Here is an 18578-nt window from a genome sequence, read left to right as displayed (position 1 = left end):
TGGTTGGGTTTGGCAATTATGAACTAATTAATTTAGCAGCAGTTCTGTAGTGTTTGTGTGTGTGTGTGTGTATGTGTGGGAGGGGGTCATACTAGCTGGATATTGTGGGTTAAGAGGACAAGCAGAAAGTTAAAAAGTAAGTATAGCGTATTTTCTAGAAGGGTGGTAGTAGAGCAAGAGAAAGAAGGCAGTGGCTTGGGAGGGGTTTTAAGTCAACAAGGTGTGTTGGTGTTTTTAGGATGAGAGAGCCTTGGGCATACTTACAGACTGATGGGAAGGAAGCAGTGGAGAAGAAAGCGGAAGGTCAGATCATGAAGGCAAAGAAAGGAGTGCTGTCTTGAGTCTTGTATCTGGTGATGGATTCACTTTGTCTTTCTCCACGTAAGGACCTGCAGCCATTTCTCCTTTGTTCCTGGTGACCCTCCCTGCCCAGCCCTGTTCTGCCACTTCCTTTTCTTGAGTTTACTGTGTTCTGTACCCACTCTGTGTTCTCTGTCCTTTCCTACGCTTAGAGAAATGCTGATTTTTCATTCTCTAGCTTAAAAGTCCCAAATTGTCAGGCCATTCCAGATACCTTATTTACTTCTCTTGTATATATAGCATTTTGTACTGAACCTCCACTTACCTAACTAGATTTCTTTCTCCTGCTTCACTAAATCTCCGTAGGCCAAGGATTATGTTTTATTTACCTGTAATCTCAACATCTAACCTAACAGGTTTTTAATATTTATGAAATATTAGATTGAACTGTGTGAAACTGCCATTTTGTTGGTTGCAAAAGGTAGAATGTTGACAGTTTTGTATAAACCAACCCAATAAATTTTAAGTTCTTACAGTGTTGCACAGAAGACCAGAGGTGGAAGTTCAGTTAAGAATGGTCGAGTAGGGGCGCCTGGGTGGCTCAGTGGGTTAAGGCCTCTGCCTTCGGCTCGGGTCGTGGTCCCGGGGTCCTGGGATCGGGCCCCGCATCGGGCTCTCTGCTCAGCGGGGAGCCTGCTTCCCACTCTCCCACTCCCTGTGCTTGTGTTCCCTCTCTCACTTGTCTCTCTCTGTCAAATAAATAAATAAAATATTAAAAAAAAAAAAAAGAATGGTCAAGTAAGAGTCAAGGAGAAAAATCTAGAGAAGCATTTAAAAATAAATAAATAAATAAATAAAATAATTTATTTATTTTAAAGATTGTATTTATTTACTTGACAGAGATCACAAGTAGGCAGAGAGGCAGGCGGTGGGGTGGGGGGGTGTGGAGCAGGCTCCCTGCTGTGCAGAATGAAGACCTGAGCTGAAGGCAAAGGCTTAACCCACTAAGCCACCCAGGCACCCCATAGGGAAGCATTTCTTAACTGTAGAGTCAGTAAAGTTCAAGCAGAAACTGACTTTCAATGACCAGGTGACAAAGCACACATGGGAATTTGGCTAGATAATTTACATTTTTCCCTAAAGAAAACATATCCATTCCTCAGGTGAAACTGTAGCATTTCTTAGTGTTTTGTCTGAATAATAATTTTCTAAGTGGGTATTCATATAAGGTCTGTTCAAAGTTGTAGTTAAGGGGCGCCTGGGTGACTCAGTGGGTTAAACCTCTGCCTTCGGCTCAGGTCATGATCTCAGGATCCTGGGATCGAGCCCCACATTGGGCTCTCTGCTCAGCGGGGAGCCTGCTTTCTCCTCTCTCTCTGCCTGCCTCTCTGCCTACCTATGATCTCTCTCTCTGTCAAAAAAAAAAAAAAAAAAAAAAAAAATTGTAGTTAAATAGTATTTCCAAAGTCATGAGTATAAATGCTATAGAGGTTTTGCTCAGCTTTATTCCTGTAAAAATAAAGGCAAATTGCCAAAGTAAATCTCTGAACCAGTTCTTTTGGGGGCATCTAAGTTTATTGTTTTCTGTTGATATGTCATGTCTTTTTTTTTTTTTTTTCCTTTTTGTAATCTCTACACCCAGGGTGGGACTTGAACTCACAACCCCAAGATCAAGAGGCAAATGCTTAACTGATTGAGACAGCCAGATGCCCTTCTATTGGCGTGTTTTAATTTAAAAAATCTAAAATGTTCAAGATTAATGCTTTCATCTAAAAAAACCTCTTTTTTTTAAAATTTTATTTATTTTTTTAAAGGTTTTATATATTTATTTGACAGAATCACAAGTAGGCAGAGAGGCAGGCAGAGAGAGAGGAGGAAGCAGGCTCCCCACTGAGCAGAGAGCCCAATGTGGGGCTCGATCCCAGGACCCTGGGACCATGACCTGAGCCGAAGGCAGAGGCTTAACCCACTGAGCCACCCAGGCGCCCCTAAAAAAACCTCTCTAATTAGAATATCTTATCCTCACAAAAATTTTTTAATGTGAACATCATTTTGCTGGAGGCTTAGTATTTTCCAGTCCATGGACCCCAGGTTAAAACTTCCATCTGGAAGAATAAACTGTGTGTCATTCAGACAGTATTCCCCATAAGTCTCTCAACTGGCTTTTCCATGAAGCCATGGTAAATGATTAGCAGGAATAGTCTTGACAGGGTCTCTGATATAGGTACTGTGTTTTTTATTAATGGCAAAATGAGTTATAATCAATGTAGAGGTTGTAGCGTTGGCATTTATTTATGACCATTAAGTATCCACAGACCTAAAGAATGGCCATGCCATCACCATGTTGATGCTGGGTTATATGGTCTCCAAAGGCAAGGCCAAGGTTTTCGAATTAAGCAATTCTAGCATACAAATAAGTATGAAATTTGGCATCTTAATCTTTAAGTAGAAAACCTAGAGAGGTGGTATGGGTTCAGATTTTTAAAGCGTTATGAGTGATAGTTTCAAACCACACGTGCAGAAAAACCTCCAGTTAGAAGTGCTAACCAACTGAGGGGCACCTGGGCAGCTCAGTGGGTTAAAGCCTCTGGCTTTGGCTCAGGTCATGATCCCATGGTCCTGGGATCAAGCCCCGCATCGGGCTCTCTGCTCAGCAGGGAGCCTGCTTCCTCCTCTCTCGCTCTCGCTCTCACTCTCGCTCTTGCTCTCTCTGCCTCTCTATTTGTGATGTCTGTCAAGTAAATAAATAAATAAATCTTAAAAAAAAAAAAAAAAAAAAAAGAAGTGCTAACCAAGTGAATGGGCTTCTTGGTGAACTTGACTGGGATGAGCCTAGCCATGTACTTTATGGATTCCTCATTACTACAAAGTCTGCGAAGTAGATGGTACTCCGTTTTATACCCGAGGCTACCAAGGCTCCTAAAAGATACTTAAGTGTTAGTATTTCTACTCCAAAGCCTGTGTTCATTCTGCTTTGTGAAACAGTGATTCAGTTTTGGGGAAGACTCTTCCCTTGTGGAAAAGGGGAATGCTTTTTTCTGACTTGTCTCCTTCCCCCTCCCAGCTGAGAATTATTGCTGTAGGAGACCAGTGTGTCATGATGGGAATGCCAACTTTTACCTGTTGAGGAGAACATTGAGACCTGCTATAAAATAGCTTGTATTAGCAGAGATTCCTCATGAACTGTTCTTTCTGACAATAAGGAGGTACAGCTAGTTTTGTCTCAACACCATTTTTAGCCAGTGACAGTAAGAATTACTAGCATCGCCAAGTAATTTGCTCTTTTGATCCGTGGTTCTCAATAGCATTATCATTTGCATTCCAAGTCTCTGATCCTCTTAAAGCCTCCTTTCCTGTCCATTGTGAAAGACCAAATAAAGGTTTAAAAAAAAAACCAACCCTGCAAATGATCTCACTTTGAGGCAAAATATGCCAAAAATAACCATGAAAAGTATCAGACAACAGTGTTGTAACAAGGGAGGGGGGACTTTTTCTTTATGGTAAAACATTGGTATGAGCTCAGACCTACGCATCAGTTAAGATAGAGTATACAAAGTAATAGGTGTGGATGAAAGGTCTGTGTTTTGAAAATGAGAAACTGAATTCTTTTAGCTGGAGAGTTTGAAGGATCACTAAATTGTGTTGTTAGGTACATGTTTTAGGCAGTTCAATTTGTATCCTGTCTTTAGTCCTTTTAATTAAAATTTCTAAGTAAAAGGATTAAGAAAATTAAGCATGGAAGGGCCTGCAGTCTTCAAAAGAATAGTTGGCTTTGTCCTCAGTACATTTTTTCCTTTCAATAGCAAATAGTCTCTTCTTCAGGGATCCTTGTGCTGGCCTCTGACACCGTGGAGTAATAGTGATGATACTGCTGACAACCAGCATTCTCTGTTCAGTGTGTAACCATGTGCCAGGTCCTGTGCCAAGCATGTTATATGTGTTCATATAAATATAAAAGCCACATGAAGCCATAGTATGCCTTTTATTCCTGTTGTGCCCCTAAGGAGAGTGGTAGGTCTGCTTCCCCTCTGACGTTGCTAGCTTTGCTCTTCCTGGCCACCCCCCTTCCAAATTGGTTTTTTTAAGGCAAACCATTGGTGCTTACTGATGTGATCAAGCAGTTTGGGATACTAATCAAACACTCCATTTCCTTTTGGTGTACCTGAGCGGAAGGGGGGTAGGGAGGCACTCCAGATGGCATTTGCCTGGGGTTTGAAGTTACGGTATATGTTCCAAATGGGATTTGGAGTGGGGTAGCTTTGGCCAAGTGCATTTCTAAACTGGGTTTTTTCAGGCTGCTTGAGATTGTAAGATTCTTAGACTTCGCCCTTCTCCTGGGGAAGTGGGTTTCTCCCAGAGGGCCTCTGGGTCCGTGTCTTCCCCAGACAACTGTGGCACTTCCCTCACTGGTTCCTCATGTTCTCTTTCATGGTTGCTCAAGGTCTCCTGAGATGCAAATACAATGTTTACCTCCTTGCCAGGATCTGGGAATCCACAGATCAATAGCACATCTGTACTGGTGAATTAAAATCAGATTAGTATTTGTGTATTAAGAGGGGCCTTTTAAAATTTGGAAACGTCTAATGTAGGAGATAATTCTAACTCCTTAACCTAGCATGAGGCCTTCTTTCCAGTTCTCGCTCTTGTATACCCATGGTTTGCCACACTGGACAACTTTCGATAATGCCCCTCTGTCCTCTTTGTGCTTCAGACTTTCCTCCTACCTTTACTTGCAGGCACACCCTTGGCTGAGCAGTGAGCTCCAAGGGCTCTTGGCTGAGAGGACAGTGTTTGACCACAGCAAACTGTAGCTTGTGTGGTGGCTGTTGACAGCATGATCAGATCTTCGTTCCCCTTCTAGACTTCAGAAATCTTTTGGTTGAGTGTGTCTAATCTGCCTACACTTTGGTTGCTCACTGTACATAGCAGGCAGTTGGTTAATGTTGATGAGGCAGCAAATGAGTGAAGTTTGTAGCCCTAAGACCTGCAGATTGATGGTAAATGCTTGCATCTTACCCTTTGTGATGTTGCCTTAGTGAGGCTGAGAATCATCTTCGAAATCTACAGTTGTGAAAGGGGCCCTATGTGTGTGGCTTTCTGGAGGGCATGGGAAAACAACCTTGCAGGGCTGTGTGTTCTGTTCCTCCTGACAGCTTGCAGAGGATACCAGTCTTTTAAAGAGATCGAGAATGCTGTGGGACTCAAGTTTGACTCTTGAAGGCCATCCTGCAAAGTTGATAAAACTCTTAGGTACTTCTGGTTATTCTCATGCGTACCTGAATTTTAATAGGCTAAACATAGAGACACCCAGCTTTTTAAAAGTTTGGTTTTGAAGTGACCAGCGCTAAGATTCTAGGTGCTAGTTGTCTTACTTGGTGTGAGTTTTGTTTCTTTTCCTCGAGGTTATTGGGAATTGTGGAGCAGATGAGTCAGACTTCCCTTAGAAATGACTCTGTCAGCCAGTGTGTCCTTGCTAACTATGTCAGGCTTCGGATATCCTGAGTGAGAGAGTGAAGAATGGTCCCAGATTTCTGTCTGGGACACCTGGTGGATGCTGGTGTTGTCTACTGAGCTAGAGAATAATACCAAGAGAATCGCTCTGATTGCGGCAGGGGGTGTTGGATTGTCTATCTGCATTGCAAGTTCAGGGTCTTAAACGAGTTCTGTACTTCTAATGACTATGTTCAGTTGTACCACTGGAACAATTCCTTTGGGTGGTGCTTGTATTGCTCTTGGTGCTTTTACCATGTCTTCTCCTGTGCCTTTAGGTGTGGAAATAGCAGCCACCGTATGCCAGGCCATGTTAAGTGCTTTATTACATCTTGTCAAAAGGGTGGTAGGAAAAAAAAAAGTGGTAGGTACTCTTCCTGTTTTACAAATGGGGAAACTGAGACAAAGAGGTTAAGCAACTGATAATAAAGGGCAGAACCAAACTTTTTAAACAGCTATGTAGAGCTATAATCCACATTACTGTAAAATTCAGTGATTTTTTTTTTTTTAGTATAGTTACAGTTTTGTGATCATCACCATAATCTAATTTTAGAATGTTTTCAGTATCTCAGAAAGGAACCTTGAACCCGTTAGCCACCATTTCCAAACCTTCTTCTCTCTTCACCTAGATGAAGGCAACTCCTCTAGATTAGATTTGTCTGTTTTGGACATTTCCTATAAATGGGCTTATAATAGGTGGTCTTTTGTGACTGGCTTCTTTCACTTAGCATCAAGTGCTTGAGGTTTATCCACGGGAAGCACATATTAGTGCTTCATTTTTTAAAAAAAGAGATACGTATTTAAGAGAGAAAACACACAGTGAGGAGGGGCTGAGGGAGAGGGAGACAATCACAGGGAGCCTGATGCAGGGCTGGATCCCGGGACCCTGATGAGATCACGACCTGAGCCGAAACCAGGTCAGATGCTCAACTGACTGAGCCACTCAGTCAGCCACTCAGGTGCCCAGGTGCTTCATTTTTTAGATTTCTTTTTTAAAGTTTTTTTTTTAATTTTATTTGACAGAGACCATGAGAGAGGGAATACAAGCAAGGGGAGTGGGAGAGGGAGAAGCAGGTTTCAGGCTGAGCAGGGAGCTGGGATGTGGGACTTGATCCCAGGATCCTGGGACCATGACCTGAGCAGAAGGCAGACGCTTAACAACTGAGCCACCCAGGTGCCCCTCATTTTTTAAATTTCAAGATAATATTCTGTTACATAGATCTTCCTCCAGAATTTTCTGGTTCTACAGTTGCTGCTGCCACACCATACTAATTCCTATACAAGTCTCATTAGATTAGAAGGTTCTTGGGGGCAGTATCTTGTATTTTTCTGTGTTTTTCTTTTTCCCTCTTACAGTCCTCTCAGGAAACCTTGCTCATTATAGGATTCATTAAGTGTTTTAATATATACGCAAAAAATTCAAGTCCTTGTTACTTTATCTAACTCACTGTTGGCTTGGGAGAAAGGGGGGGTTATTTACCATAAAGGAGTATAGAAAAAAACTAAGTGTCTTTTTTTTTTTTTGTCTAGGATGAAAACCTAAATATCTTTTTCCTGCATCTAGGAAGAAGAAGCTGGGCGGATAAAAGATTGCTGGGACAACCAGGAAGCACCCGCGCTCTCCACTTGTAGCAATGCCAATATCTTTCGAAGGATAAATGCCATATTGGATAATTCTCTGGATTTCAATAGAGTCTGCACTACACCCATAAACCGAGGAATTCATGATCATTTACCAGGTGACTTAGATTTGAAACCTCTGGTGTATGTTTTCATACATGCACTATGTATGTATGTAAACCTGTTTCTCAGCAGCTTTCTTGTGAAGCCTATGAAGAATGACCTTGAATGGTAATACTGGCCCCTTTTTGTAGCTTACTTTGTGGATTGGGTTCCCCTCTGGATGAAGACTGCCTTTGATTTATGATGCACAGATCTCTTTTATGACACATAAAAAGACTGGATAAAAAAGGGTAGGTCAAATGTAGCAGGACTACCTATGTAGAGGATTATAATGTGAGTTGTGGATCTAATTACAGGTCTTCTGGTAGTCACATTTAAGAAGGTTTTTTTTAAGAGGGATATTAACATTTTATCTGAACTAACATATAAAATATGCTAATAGCTAGTTAATAGAAAAATTATTAGTGAGATACCACATTCTCTTCTTAGTGTCTTTCACATTTTCAGTGTGGCTCTGTTGGAACTAGCTATGTTTCCGGTGCTTGGTAGCCATGTGACTAGTGGCTGCTGTGGTGGACAGTGCATCTCTTGAATATTTTAATTGCTTTTAACTGTGAAAGCAGGTCAACAAGCATTTAGTTCTGATGAAATGTGGGCTATCCCGTGGGCTAGTGGAGGGGAGACAGTAGCATACCCGAAGACGGCACTTCACAAGGAGGCTTGGAAGTCCTAAAAGGTGTCGTTTCATAATCTTCTGTGGACGTTGCAGCATGTTGTAAGAATGTTGAAGGAATGTTTCTTGTTTGAATTAGTTTAATTGAAAATGAACATGTTTTTAATTTTTTAAATGTGCCTTGAAGAAATTTGGCAGTAGTGGGGTTTGCAGAAAAAGTACTGGTAATCGCCGGTTTTTTTGTCATATATCCTTTGATTTACATACTAACTTGACAGTGGAAATAATTCCCATAAAGATGCAGGTGTATGTGAACATGAAGTAGCTAAATGTCTGAAGGAGAGATTTCATGACAAGACTGACTTGTGGTAACTGTAAAATTTATTTTTTATTTTTTTCTATTAAATTGTTCTAACTGGAGGACAAATGGGAGAAGGACACGGTGGGAACTAAGAATGCTGGTTGGTCTTGTCTCCTCAAACTTCCAAGAAAGTACATGTTTATTATTTTCTGTTGGTTGGTATATGTCATGTGCTAATGACCCTTATTGTCCTTTAGCTTATGCCAAGTTAAAAACTCAGAAAATCTGCTTGATTCAACATACATGTTCTGTTTTTCTTTGAGAAAATTGTATGAATTTTATTCCAGTATGAATGACAACCAACAATGGCTTAAATCTCACTGAGTTACCTCAGACATGCTGGGAACTTAGGCACACCTCAGGGAAATTGTGGTTTGGGTCCCAGACCACTGCAGCAAGGTGGATTTTTCAATGAAGCGAGCCAAAGGAATTTTTTGGTTTCCCAGCACATATGGAAGTTATGCTTACATCATACTGTAGTCTGTTAAGTGTGCAATAGCATTATGTCTGAAAAATGGTATATACTGTAATTGAAAAATACTTTATTGCTAAAAAATATTAACCATCATAGAAACTTTCAGCAAGTCCTAGTTTTTTCACTGGTGGAGGGTCTTGTATTGACGTCGCTGGCTGCTGACTTTTGAGGGTGGTGGTTGCTGAAGGTGGGGTGGCTGTGGCAGTTTGTTAAAATAAGTCAACAATGACGTTTGCTGCATCATTCGACCCTTTCAGGAATGAGTTCTCCGTAGCAGCCGATGGGGCCTGATAGTATTTTACCACTGTTGGTGAATTGGAGTCAATGCCATGTTACAGATGAGAAAACCAAATCTCCTCTGGGTTAGAGGACTTGTGCAGGGCTACCTAGCTAGTCAGTAAGGGGCTAATTTCAGAGGCACACCAAAGTCTGCTGTCAGAGTACACGTTGTTTAGCCTTAGGGCACTTCCTCACGCTGGGCTCCCACAGACAGCATCTTCAGGTGTTGGCAGGTGTGTACCCAGCTTTGACTTCTGTGTCTGGGCTGGTCTTGGGCTCCAGAAGATGCTGTGATACTGCAGGTCAGATTTCAGCTGTACCCGGGGCTTACTCCATAGAGCCCTGGCCTTTGCACCTGGATCTTGCTGCCCTGGCCTTGGGATGGCTTGTTTGGCTGTTGGGCGAAGAAGACATCATTATTTCATTCTGAGACATTCACAGGTTCCAGGGATGAAGACATGGACATCTTTGAGAGACCTCATTCAGCCAGAACATCAAGTAATGATCAGCTCAACCTTGGACCTGTAGTTCAGGTCCATCCCTGCAAAATCTGGCTTGAGAGTCCACATCTCTTACTATACACTTGGTCCCACTGCCACAATTGGCCAAATTCATCAGAAATTCAACACAAATAGGGAATGCCTACTTCGTGCCAATCACTGTTGTTAGGCTCCAAGGATTCCTGACTTGATATGGCATCCTCAGAACCTCCTCTCCCATCATGGTTGGGAGACAGAAGGAAGAAACAAACTAAGCAGAGAAATAAGTAAAATAATTGCCAGTTTTAGTAAGTGCTATGAAGTAATAACATTTTGAGTGACCTAGGTAGGAACTCTCTGAGGAGGTGTGTTTAAAACAGAGTCCTAAAGGGAGAGAAAGTGCTGGGTCACGTAAAGAGTGTGAGGAAAACATTCCAGACAGAAAAGGTTGGACTAAGGCTCTTGAAGGAGCTTGGCATGTTTGAAGCACTGAAGGAAGAGTAGGGAAGGGGGTGGGAGGGCCAGAGTGGGCAGGTATTGTGGGCTATGCAAAGACCCTGGGTGTTCTTGTGAGAGTTGTCAGAGGTCGGTGGCCAGTGATATGAAAGAAATATTTGTCCTCTGAACTCTGATTTCCCATTTCTCCAGCAAAAAGGTGGAGGACAAAATGGAAGCCACACCTCTGAGCGGGCTGCCTTCCCATGATGGAGAAAATGAGTGTTGACTCCTCGTTTTCCTTTGTGCTTGGGAAACGTTCCTGGCATTGCTCCTGGGTTTGCCCCTGCAGCTTCTTTACAACTCAGCCTCAAAGATCACTTTTTTGCTTTAAAAATCATCCTGTTCTTTGACTCACTATGTCCATATCTGAGAATGTCTCCTAAGGAGTAATAATGAAGACAAATAAGGATTTATGTAGAAGGATACTTAGAACATTATTATGGTGGTGAAGATTTGGGGAAGAAAAAAAGAAAAACAAAAAAACCCAAGTGTCTCCTAAGAGGAAAATATATTTTTGTATATTTACATGATGGAGTATTATGTAGTTATTAGAATAATACCTTTTGAGAATAATGGCTTTCTACGTGTTCAGTTATGTAAAAATCTTTGTAATATAACATGAAATTAAGATCAAATACTAATACATACATACACAGATTCTCAATTTTGAGACATAAAATTAATATAAAAATATAAATATTTACAGTGGAAAAAATGGGGAGTCCTTTCTCTCAAACCCTGCCTCCGCCTTATAACAACTAAGTATATGTAATATTCTCAATCCTTTGTTGTCTTTGCAACAATCTTCACAGCCTCTTCACTGGGAGTCAATCCCAACTCAAGCATCTTTGCTCATCCACAAGACGCAACTCCTCGTCATTAAAGTTTGGTCACAAAATCACAGCAGTTCAGTCCCATCTTCAGGCTCCACTTCTAGTTCTAGTTCTCTTGCTGTTTCTACCACATCTGCAGTGACTTCTCCATGGGAATCATGACCCCCTCAGAGTCATCAGTGAGGTTTGGAATCCGCTTCTTCCAGAGTCCTCTTCATGTTGATATTCTGAATTCTTCCCATGAATCGAATGTTCTTAAGGCATCCAGAATGGTGAATCCTTTCCAGAGGGTTTTCAGTTTACTCTGTCCAGATGCACCAGAGGAATTACTGTCTATGGCAGCCCTAGTCTTACAAAATGTGTTTTGTAAATAGTAAGACTTGAAACTACTTCTAGATGCATGGGCTGCAGAATGGATGCATATCAGCAGGTGTGCAAACCACAGCAGTCTCCTTGTACAGCTCTGTCAGAGCTCGTGGGGGATCAGGTGCATGGTCAGTGAGCAGTAATGTTTTGACGGGAATCTTCTGAGCAGTAGGCCTCAACAGCCAGCTTGAAATATTTATTACACCATGTTGTAAACATATGTACTGTCTGGGCTTTGTCATCTGTGGGTAGAGCACAGGCAGAGTGGGTTTAGTGTAATTCTGCAGGTCGCTAGGATTTTCAGCGAGCACAGGCTTCAGCTTAAAGTCAGCAGCTGCATGAGCCCCTGACAAGACGGCCAGCCAGTCGTTTGAAGCTTTGAAGCCAGGCCCTGCCCTTCCCTCTCTAGCTGTGAAAGTCCTAGATGGCATCTTCCTCTGCGAGAAGGCTGATTCGTCCACACTGCAGATCCGTGGTGTAGGACTGTGGAGCCGCCTTCATGAATGATCTCCGCTAGATCTTCTGGAGAACTCGCTGCAGCTTCTCCATCAGCCCTTGCTGCTTGACCTTGCAGTTTGATGTACCGGGACCGGGTCCGTCCTTAAACCTCACGAACCAACCCTGCTAGGTTCAGACTTGCCTTCTGCAGCTTCGTCCTCTCTCTCTGCCTTCCCAGAGTTGAAGAGCGTGAGGGCCTTGCTCCGGTTTAGGCTTTGGCTTAAGGGAATGTTGTGGCTGTCAGATCTTCCGTCCAGATCACTGAGACTTTGTCCTTACCAGCAGTAAGGCGGGTTCATTTCCTCATCATTCGTGTGTTCACTGGAGTAGCACTTGTAAGGTCCTTCCAGAACTACTCCTTTGCATTCACAACTTGTCTGTTTGGGGCAGGCAGCCCAGCTTTTGGCTTATCTAGCCTTTAAACACACCTTTCTCTCACGGAGCCTAATCATTTCTAGCTTTTGATTTAAAGCGAGAGATGTGCGGCTCTTCCTTTCACTTTAGCATTTCAATACTTAAAGGTCATTGTCAGGTTATTAACTGGCCTAATTTCAATATTGTATCTCAGGGAATGGGGAGGCCCAAGGAGAGGGGGGAACCAAAGGGGAATAGCTAGTTGGTGGAACAATCAGCACACACATAACATTTAGCAATTAAGTTTGCAGTCTTGTGTGGGCATGGTTTGTGGCACCCCAAAGCAAATACAGTAGTAACATAAAAGATCACAGATCATCATAACAAATACAATAATAATGAAAAGGTTTGAAATATTGTAAGAATTACCACCACGTGACTCAGACAAGAAGTGAGCAAATGCTGTTGGAAAAATGACACTGATAGACTTGCTAGATGGGGTTGCCATAAATCTTCAATTTATAAAAAATGCAGTATCTGTAAAATGCAGTAAAACAAGATATGCCTGTATTGCCTTTTTCCATGTATTATATTTACAGGGTCTTCGTATTGATACTTTTAAGTCAGATCAGTGTATTTTAATCACTGTATAATAGTAATATTTTACATGAATACAATATTTATCTGATCCTCTATTGGTAAATGATTTTTGCTATTGTAAACAGTGTTTTGGTGAACATCCTTGTATTATCTATCTCCTGTGCATGTAACAAGCACTTCCTGAGCCTGTGCACCTAGAAGTGAATTGCAGAGTGATTGGGTATATACTGTCTTCAAACCGTTATGTTGCTGAATTCTTTCTCAAAGTGAATTAATCAGTTTACAGTCCTGCCAGGATTTCATGAGAGTTTTTTCCTACATCTTTGTAGACCCTAATTGTTGTCATAATCCAAAATTTCGGTCAGTCTTAGGTGTAAAGCCTACTTAATTTTGTTTTTGTCTATATTGTGAAATATTTTCTACAGTTAAAGAATACAGGTAGCATTTATGATCTGGCATCACCCAGGAAAGATCTCTAGACCTCAGCTTCCGGGTTCTTTTCCTTTATCCTGGGCTGTTTCTTGAGATTCCATTGTATATAATTGAAAATCACTGGCTTAGATGAAGTCATGCAGGAAATGCTGTTCGGCTACATAGCTGAACTGTTAAGCGGAATATTCTCTGCCTAGAAAATGGAATATTCTCAGAGAATATTCAAAAATTGAATATTCTCTGCCTAGAAAAATCCTTCTCTTTCTGAAGTGTGGTTCAGTTCTCACCTCTGAGAACTTCTCACATTCCCTTGCCTCTGTTAGATGTAACGAGATCATTCTTGGCTATTTCAAATTGTTCATTGACCCCACTGTGTGGTGTTCTAAATGTAAACGTACGCAGTCTCAAAACAGGGAAGATAAGGTGTGGTTTTGAAGAAGTGTACTCAGTTTGCCTGTTTCATAATAAACCTGCATGAAGGTGCAAGCCCTGGCTGCAGATGCACTTGAGAACAGACCCGGGCCGAGTGCTCACTTGCTCTGATCTTGGCTATCCCTCTGAGATTATGTTTGCTGAACTGTAGCATGGGAGCAATAGCTGTACCCTGCTCTAGGATTGGGGGGGGCTTGAATAAGCATGTTGAATTTGTAGACTAATGCCCGTAATGGCACTTACACACCATGTGGTGGTACTGATGGTGACAGTCTGGGTATATAGAGAGAGCAGTTGTGAGAGAACATGCTTTAGGGTCATGATGTTGAAAAGTTGGATTCCTGGTTTCTGGTTTAGACCGTCAAGGACCAGGTGTTAAACACGCATGGGTTCCCTGCTGAGTACTGTGCAATAGGGCGGGTGTCCTTATACAATTGCTTGATGTATATATTCTCACAAACTGGGTACTGAAGCTGAAAGAGGCCCTAATTTTATGTTCAAATTAGTTCTACTCTCCCCACATTCTATATTGATTAAAGTCTAGATTTTTCTTTTTTGTTGTGGTAAAATAAATTTCCCATCTTAACTTTTTTTTTTAAAAGGTTTTATTTATTTGACAGACACAGCGAGAGAGGGAACACAAGCAGGGGAGTGGGAGAGGGAGAAGCAGGCTTCCCACTGGGCAGGGAGCCCAATGCAGGGCTCGATGCGGGGCTTGATCCCAGGACCCTGAGATCATGACCAGAGCCGAAGGCAGAGGCTTAACCCACTGAGCCACTTAGGCGCCCCCATCTTAACCATTTTTAATTGCACAGTTCAGTGACATTAAATACATGTACATTGTTGAGCAACCATTACCACCATTCATCCCTATAATTCTTCTTCCTGTAAAGCTGAAACTCTGTACATGTTGAACAGTTACTCCTTATTCTTACCTCCCGGCCACCCCCTGGCACCCGCCATTACGCCTTAGGTCTTCATGATTTTGACTATTCTAAGTACCTCAGTGGAACCATACAGTATTTGTCATTTGGGACTGGCGTATGTCCCTCCCTTTTGCATTATGTCCTCAAGGTTCATCCATGTTGTAGCATTTGTCAGAATTTCCTTCCTTTTTAAGTCTGAATAATAATCTGTTATCATACATATCCCATATTTCTTATCCATTCATACATTGATTGGATGATTGGAGACTTGGTTGCTTCCACGTTTTAGCAGTGCCATAAACACGAGTGTACAAATCTCTTCATGTTTGTGCTCTCAGTTCTTTCAGGTATATACCAAGAGAGGTAATTGCTGGATCACATGGTAGTTCTGTTTTTAATTTTTTGAGGAATCACTGTATTGTTTTCCACAGTAGCTGTACCATTTACATTCCCACCAAGAGTGCACAAGTGTTCCAGTTCCTCCACAACCTCACAAACACTTGTTTTTTTTTATAGTGCTATCCTAATGGGCATGGAGTGTTATCTTAGTTTTGATTTCCATTTCCCTCGTGATTTGAGATGTTGAGCACCTTTTCATGTGCTTATGGCCTAGTTGTGTATCTTCTTTGGAGAAACATCTACTCAAATTCCTTTGTACATTTTTGAATCAGATTGTTTTTTGTGAATATTGCTGAATTTTAGGAGTTCTCTGTAAATTCTAGATGTTAATCCCTCATCTGATATGTGATTTATGAATACTTTCTCCTGTTCTGTGGGATGCCTTTTTTCTCTGGAGAGTGCCTTTTGATATACAAAACTTAAAAATTTTTTAAAAATCTGATTTGCCTATTTTCTTTGTTTGTTACTTGTGCCTTTGGTGCTGTAGCCAAGAAAACATTGTCAAACCCAGTGTCATGAAGCTTTTGTCCTGTGTTTTCTTCTAAGGTCTTACATTTAGGTCCTTGATCCATTTTTTAGTTAATTTTTCTCTATGGTTTTAGTTAAATATCCAACTATATTTGCATGTGTGTGTCCAGTTTCCCAGCACCATTTATTGAAAAGACTGCCCTTTCCCCACTGAATAGTCTTGGCATTTGATTGTGTACAAAGAATTTATTTCTGGGGTTTCTATCCGGCTTCATTAGTTCATATATCTGTCTTTATGCCAATACCCCACTGTTTAGGTTACTATAGCTTTAGATTGGGTTTTGAAATCAGGAAGTGTGAGTCTACCAGCTTTGTTCTTTTTTTTTTTTTTTTCCTTCAAGATGCTTTGGTTATTCAGGGTCACTTGAGATTGCATATGAATTTTAGGATGGGTTTTTCTTTATGTATTTTGGATATTAATCCCTTATCAGACATGATTTTCAAATATTCTCCCATTTGGTAGGTAACTTTTTCATCTTGTTGATAGTTAAAATGTTTTTGGTAATGTATTCCCATGTGTGTATTTTAGCATTTGTTGCCTTTGCTTTTGGTGTTGGGTTTTTCTATTTCTGCAACACTGTCATTGGGATTTTGATATGTATTGCACTGAATCTGCAGTTTGCTTTGGGTTGTATTGACATTTTAACAGTATTAAGTCCTCCAATCCATGTAATGTACATGAGATGTATTACCATTTATTTATGTTGTCTTTAACTTACTTTGTTTTCTTATTTTCTTAGTTTTCATTGCACAAGTCTTTCATTTCTTTGGTTCAGTTAGTTCCTAAGTATTCTTTCTGATGCTTTTCTAGATGGAATAGTTTTTGTAATATCTTTTTAGAGTGTTCATTGTGCAACTGATTATTTTATGTTGACTTTGTATCCTGATACTTAGCTGAATTTATTTATTCTAAGGGAAGTTTTTTGTGGACTCTTTGGGGTTTCAACATATAATCCTATCATTTACAAACAGAGATAATTGTACTTTTTCTTTTCCAATTTGGATGCCTTTTATTTCTTTTCCTTGACTATTCTTGCTAGAACTTCCATTATGTTGAATCAAAGTGGTGAAAGAGGGCATTCTTACTTTTCTTTTCCTTATCTTAAAGGAAAAGCTTTTAGTGTCCCACCATTGAGTATTATGTTTGCTATGTTTTTTTTTATATAAAGCTTTTATTATGTGAAGGTATATTTCCTTTTATTTCTATTTTGCTGAGTGATTTTTATCATGAAAGTATGTTGTCAGATACTTCTCCACATCAAGTGAAATCGTCATGTGGTCATGTGGGGTTTTTTTTTTTTTTCTTTCTTTCATTTTGTTGATGTGGCATATAGATTTTTTGTACATTGAGCCATTCTTACATTTCAGGAACAAATGCTGTTTGGCCACAGTGTGTAATCCTTTCAGTGCAATGTGGAGTTGTGTTTGCTATTATTTTGTTGAATGTTTTTGTTCAGTTTTTATTTTTTGATCAATGTTCATAAAGGACGTTGGTCTGCAGTTTGCTTGTAGTGTCTTTGGTATCAGGATTATGCTGCTTTCATAGAATGAGTTGAGAATTGTTCCCTGCTCTTTAGTTTTTGGGGAAAGTTTGAGAAGGGTTGGTGTTAGCTCTTCTTTAAATGTCTGATAGAGTCCACCCGTGAAGCCATCAGGTCCAGGGCTTTTCTTTATTGGAAGATTTTTAGTTGTTTATTCAGATTGTCTATTTCTTTGTGATTTAGTCTTGGTAAGTTTTGTGTTTCTAGGAATTCACCTGTTTCATCTAGATTTTTCAATTTTTTTGATGTATAGTTCATAGTACTGTTTCACAATCCTTTTTGTTTCTGTAGGGTAGGTAGTACTTTCCCCACATTTGTCATTGATTTTAATAATTGGATCTTCTCTCTTATAGTTCATTTACCAAAGATTTGTCCATTTTGTTGATCTTTTCAAAGAACCAACTTCTGGTTTTATTGGTTTTTTTTTTTTTTTTTTTTTTTTTTTGGTCTCTTATGTTGTTTATCTCTGCTCTTATTTCCCTTCTAGCTTTGGGCTTAGTTTGTTGCTCTTTTAGCTTATTACCTTGTAAAGTTAGGTTGTTGATTTGAGATTTGTGTTTTGATGAAAGCATTTATAGCCATAAATTTCCTTCTTACCACCACTTTTGTTGTGTTCTACAGTTTGGGTATATTGTTCTTTCATTTTCATTTGTCTCTATTTCCTATCTTCCTTTGTGCTTTCTTTCTACTTTGGTCCATTGGTTGTTTAAAATATGTTGTTTAAAAAAATGTTTGATTTCTACAGTTTTGTGGATTTTCCAGTTTTACTTTTATTATTGACTTCTAGCTCCATCTGTGGTAGTCAGAGAAGATACTTTATATGATATATATCTTTTTTAATCTATCGAGGCTTGATTTGTGGTCTAACATACAGTCTATCCAAGAAAATGTCCTATGTGTGCCTGAGGAGAATGTGTATTCATTGTTGTTGGGTAGAATGTTCTGTGTAGGGGCGCCTGGGTGGCTCAGTGGGTTAAAGCCTCTGCCTTCGGCTCAGGTCATGATCCCAGGGTCCTGGGATTGAGCCCCACATCAGGCTCTCTGCTCAGCAGGGAGCCTGCTTCCTCCTCCCTCTCTCTCTGCCTGCCTCTCTGCCTACTTGTGACCTCTGTCTGTCAAATAAAAAAATAAATTCTTTAAAAAAAAAAAAAAAGAATGTTCTGTGTATGTCAGATCTGGCTGGTTGATTGTGTTAAGTCTTGTAGTTCCTTCTTTAAATATCTCCTTTTTAGTTTTTCTATCCATTATTGTGGATGGGATATTGAAGTGTTGAACTCTTGTAGACGTTTTCCTCCTCAATTCTGTCTGTATTTGCTTCATACATTTGGATGGGTCTGTCACTAAGTATGTAAATATTCATAATTTTTGTATTTTGATGTATTGAACCTTAAATTGAACATTCTTCTTAGTCTCTTGTAACCTTTTTTGGTT

General features: G+C 40.3%; 1 protein-coding gene across 2 annotated transcripts in view; it reads left to right on the top strand.

Moving 5' to 3' along the window:
* Positions 1-18578, top strand: part of CPEB1 (cytoplasmic polyadenylation element binding protein 1) — a 92950-nt gene that overhangs the window by 11223 nt on the left and 63149 nt on the right. For both annotated transcript variants that reach the window (XM_032836832.1, XM_032836833.1), the window contains exon 2: positions 7355-7529. In XM_032836832.1, the coding sequence (XP_032692723.1) occupies positions 7355-7529 (175 nt within the window). The remainder of the gene's footprint in view (positions 1-7354; positions 7530-18578) is intronic.

The sequence above is a fragment of the Lontra canadensis genome, unplaced genomic scaffold (genome assembly GCF_010015895.1).
Source record: "Lontra canadensis isolate GAN:19392208 unplaced genomic scaffold, GSC_riverotter_1.0 scaffold94, whole genome shotgun sequence".
NCBI classification, from domain to species: domain Eukaryota; kingdom Metazoa; phylum Chordata; class Mammalia; order Carnivora; family Mustelidae; genus Lontra; species Lontra canadensis.
The sequence above is the reverse complement of the archived record's forward strand: the minus strand, read 5'-3'. Positions and strand labels throughout refer to the sequence as shown.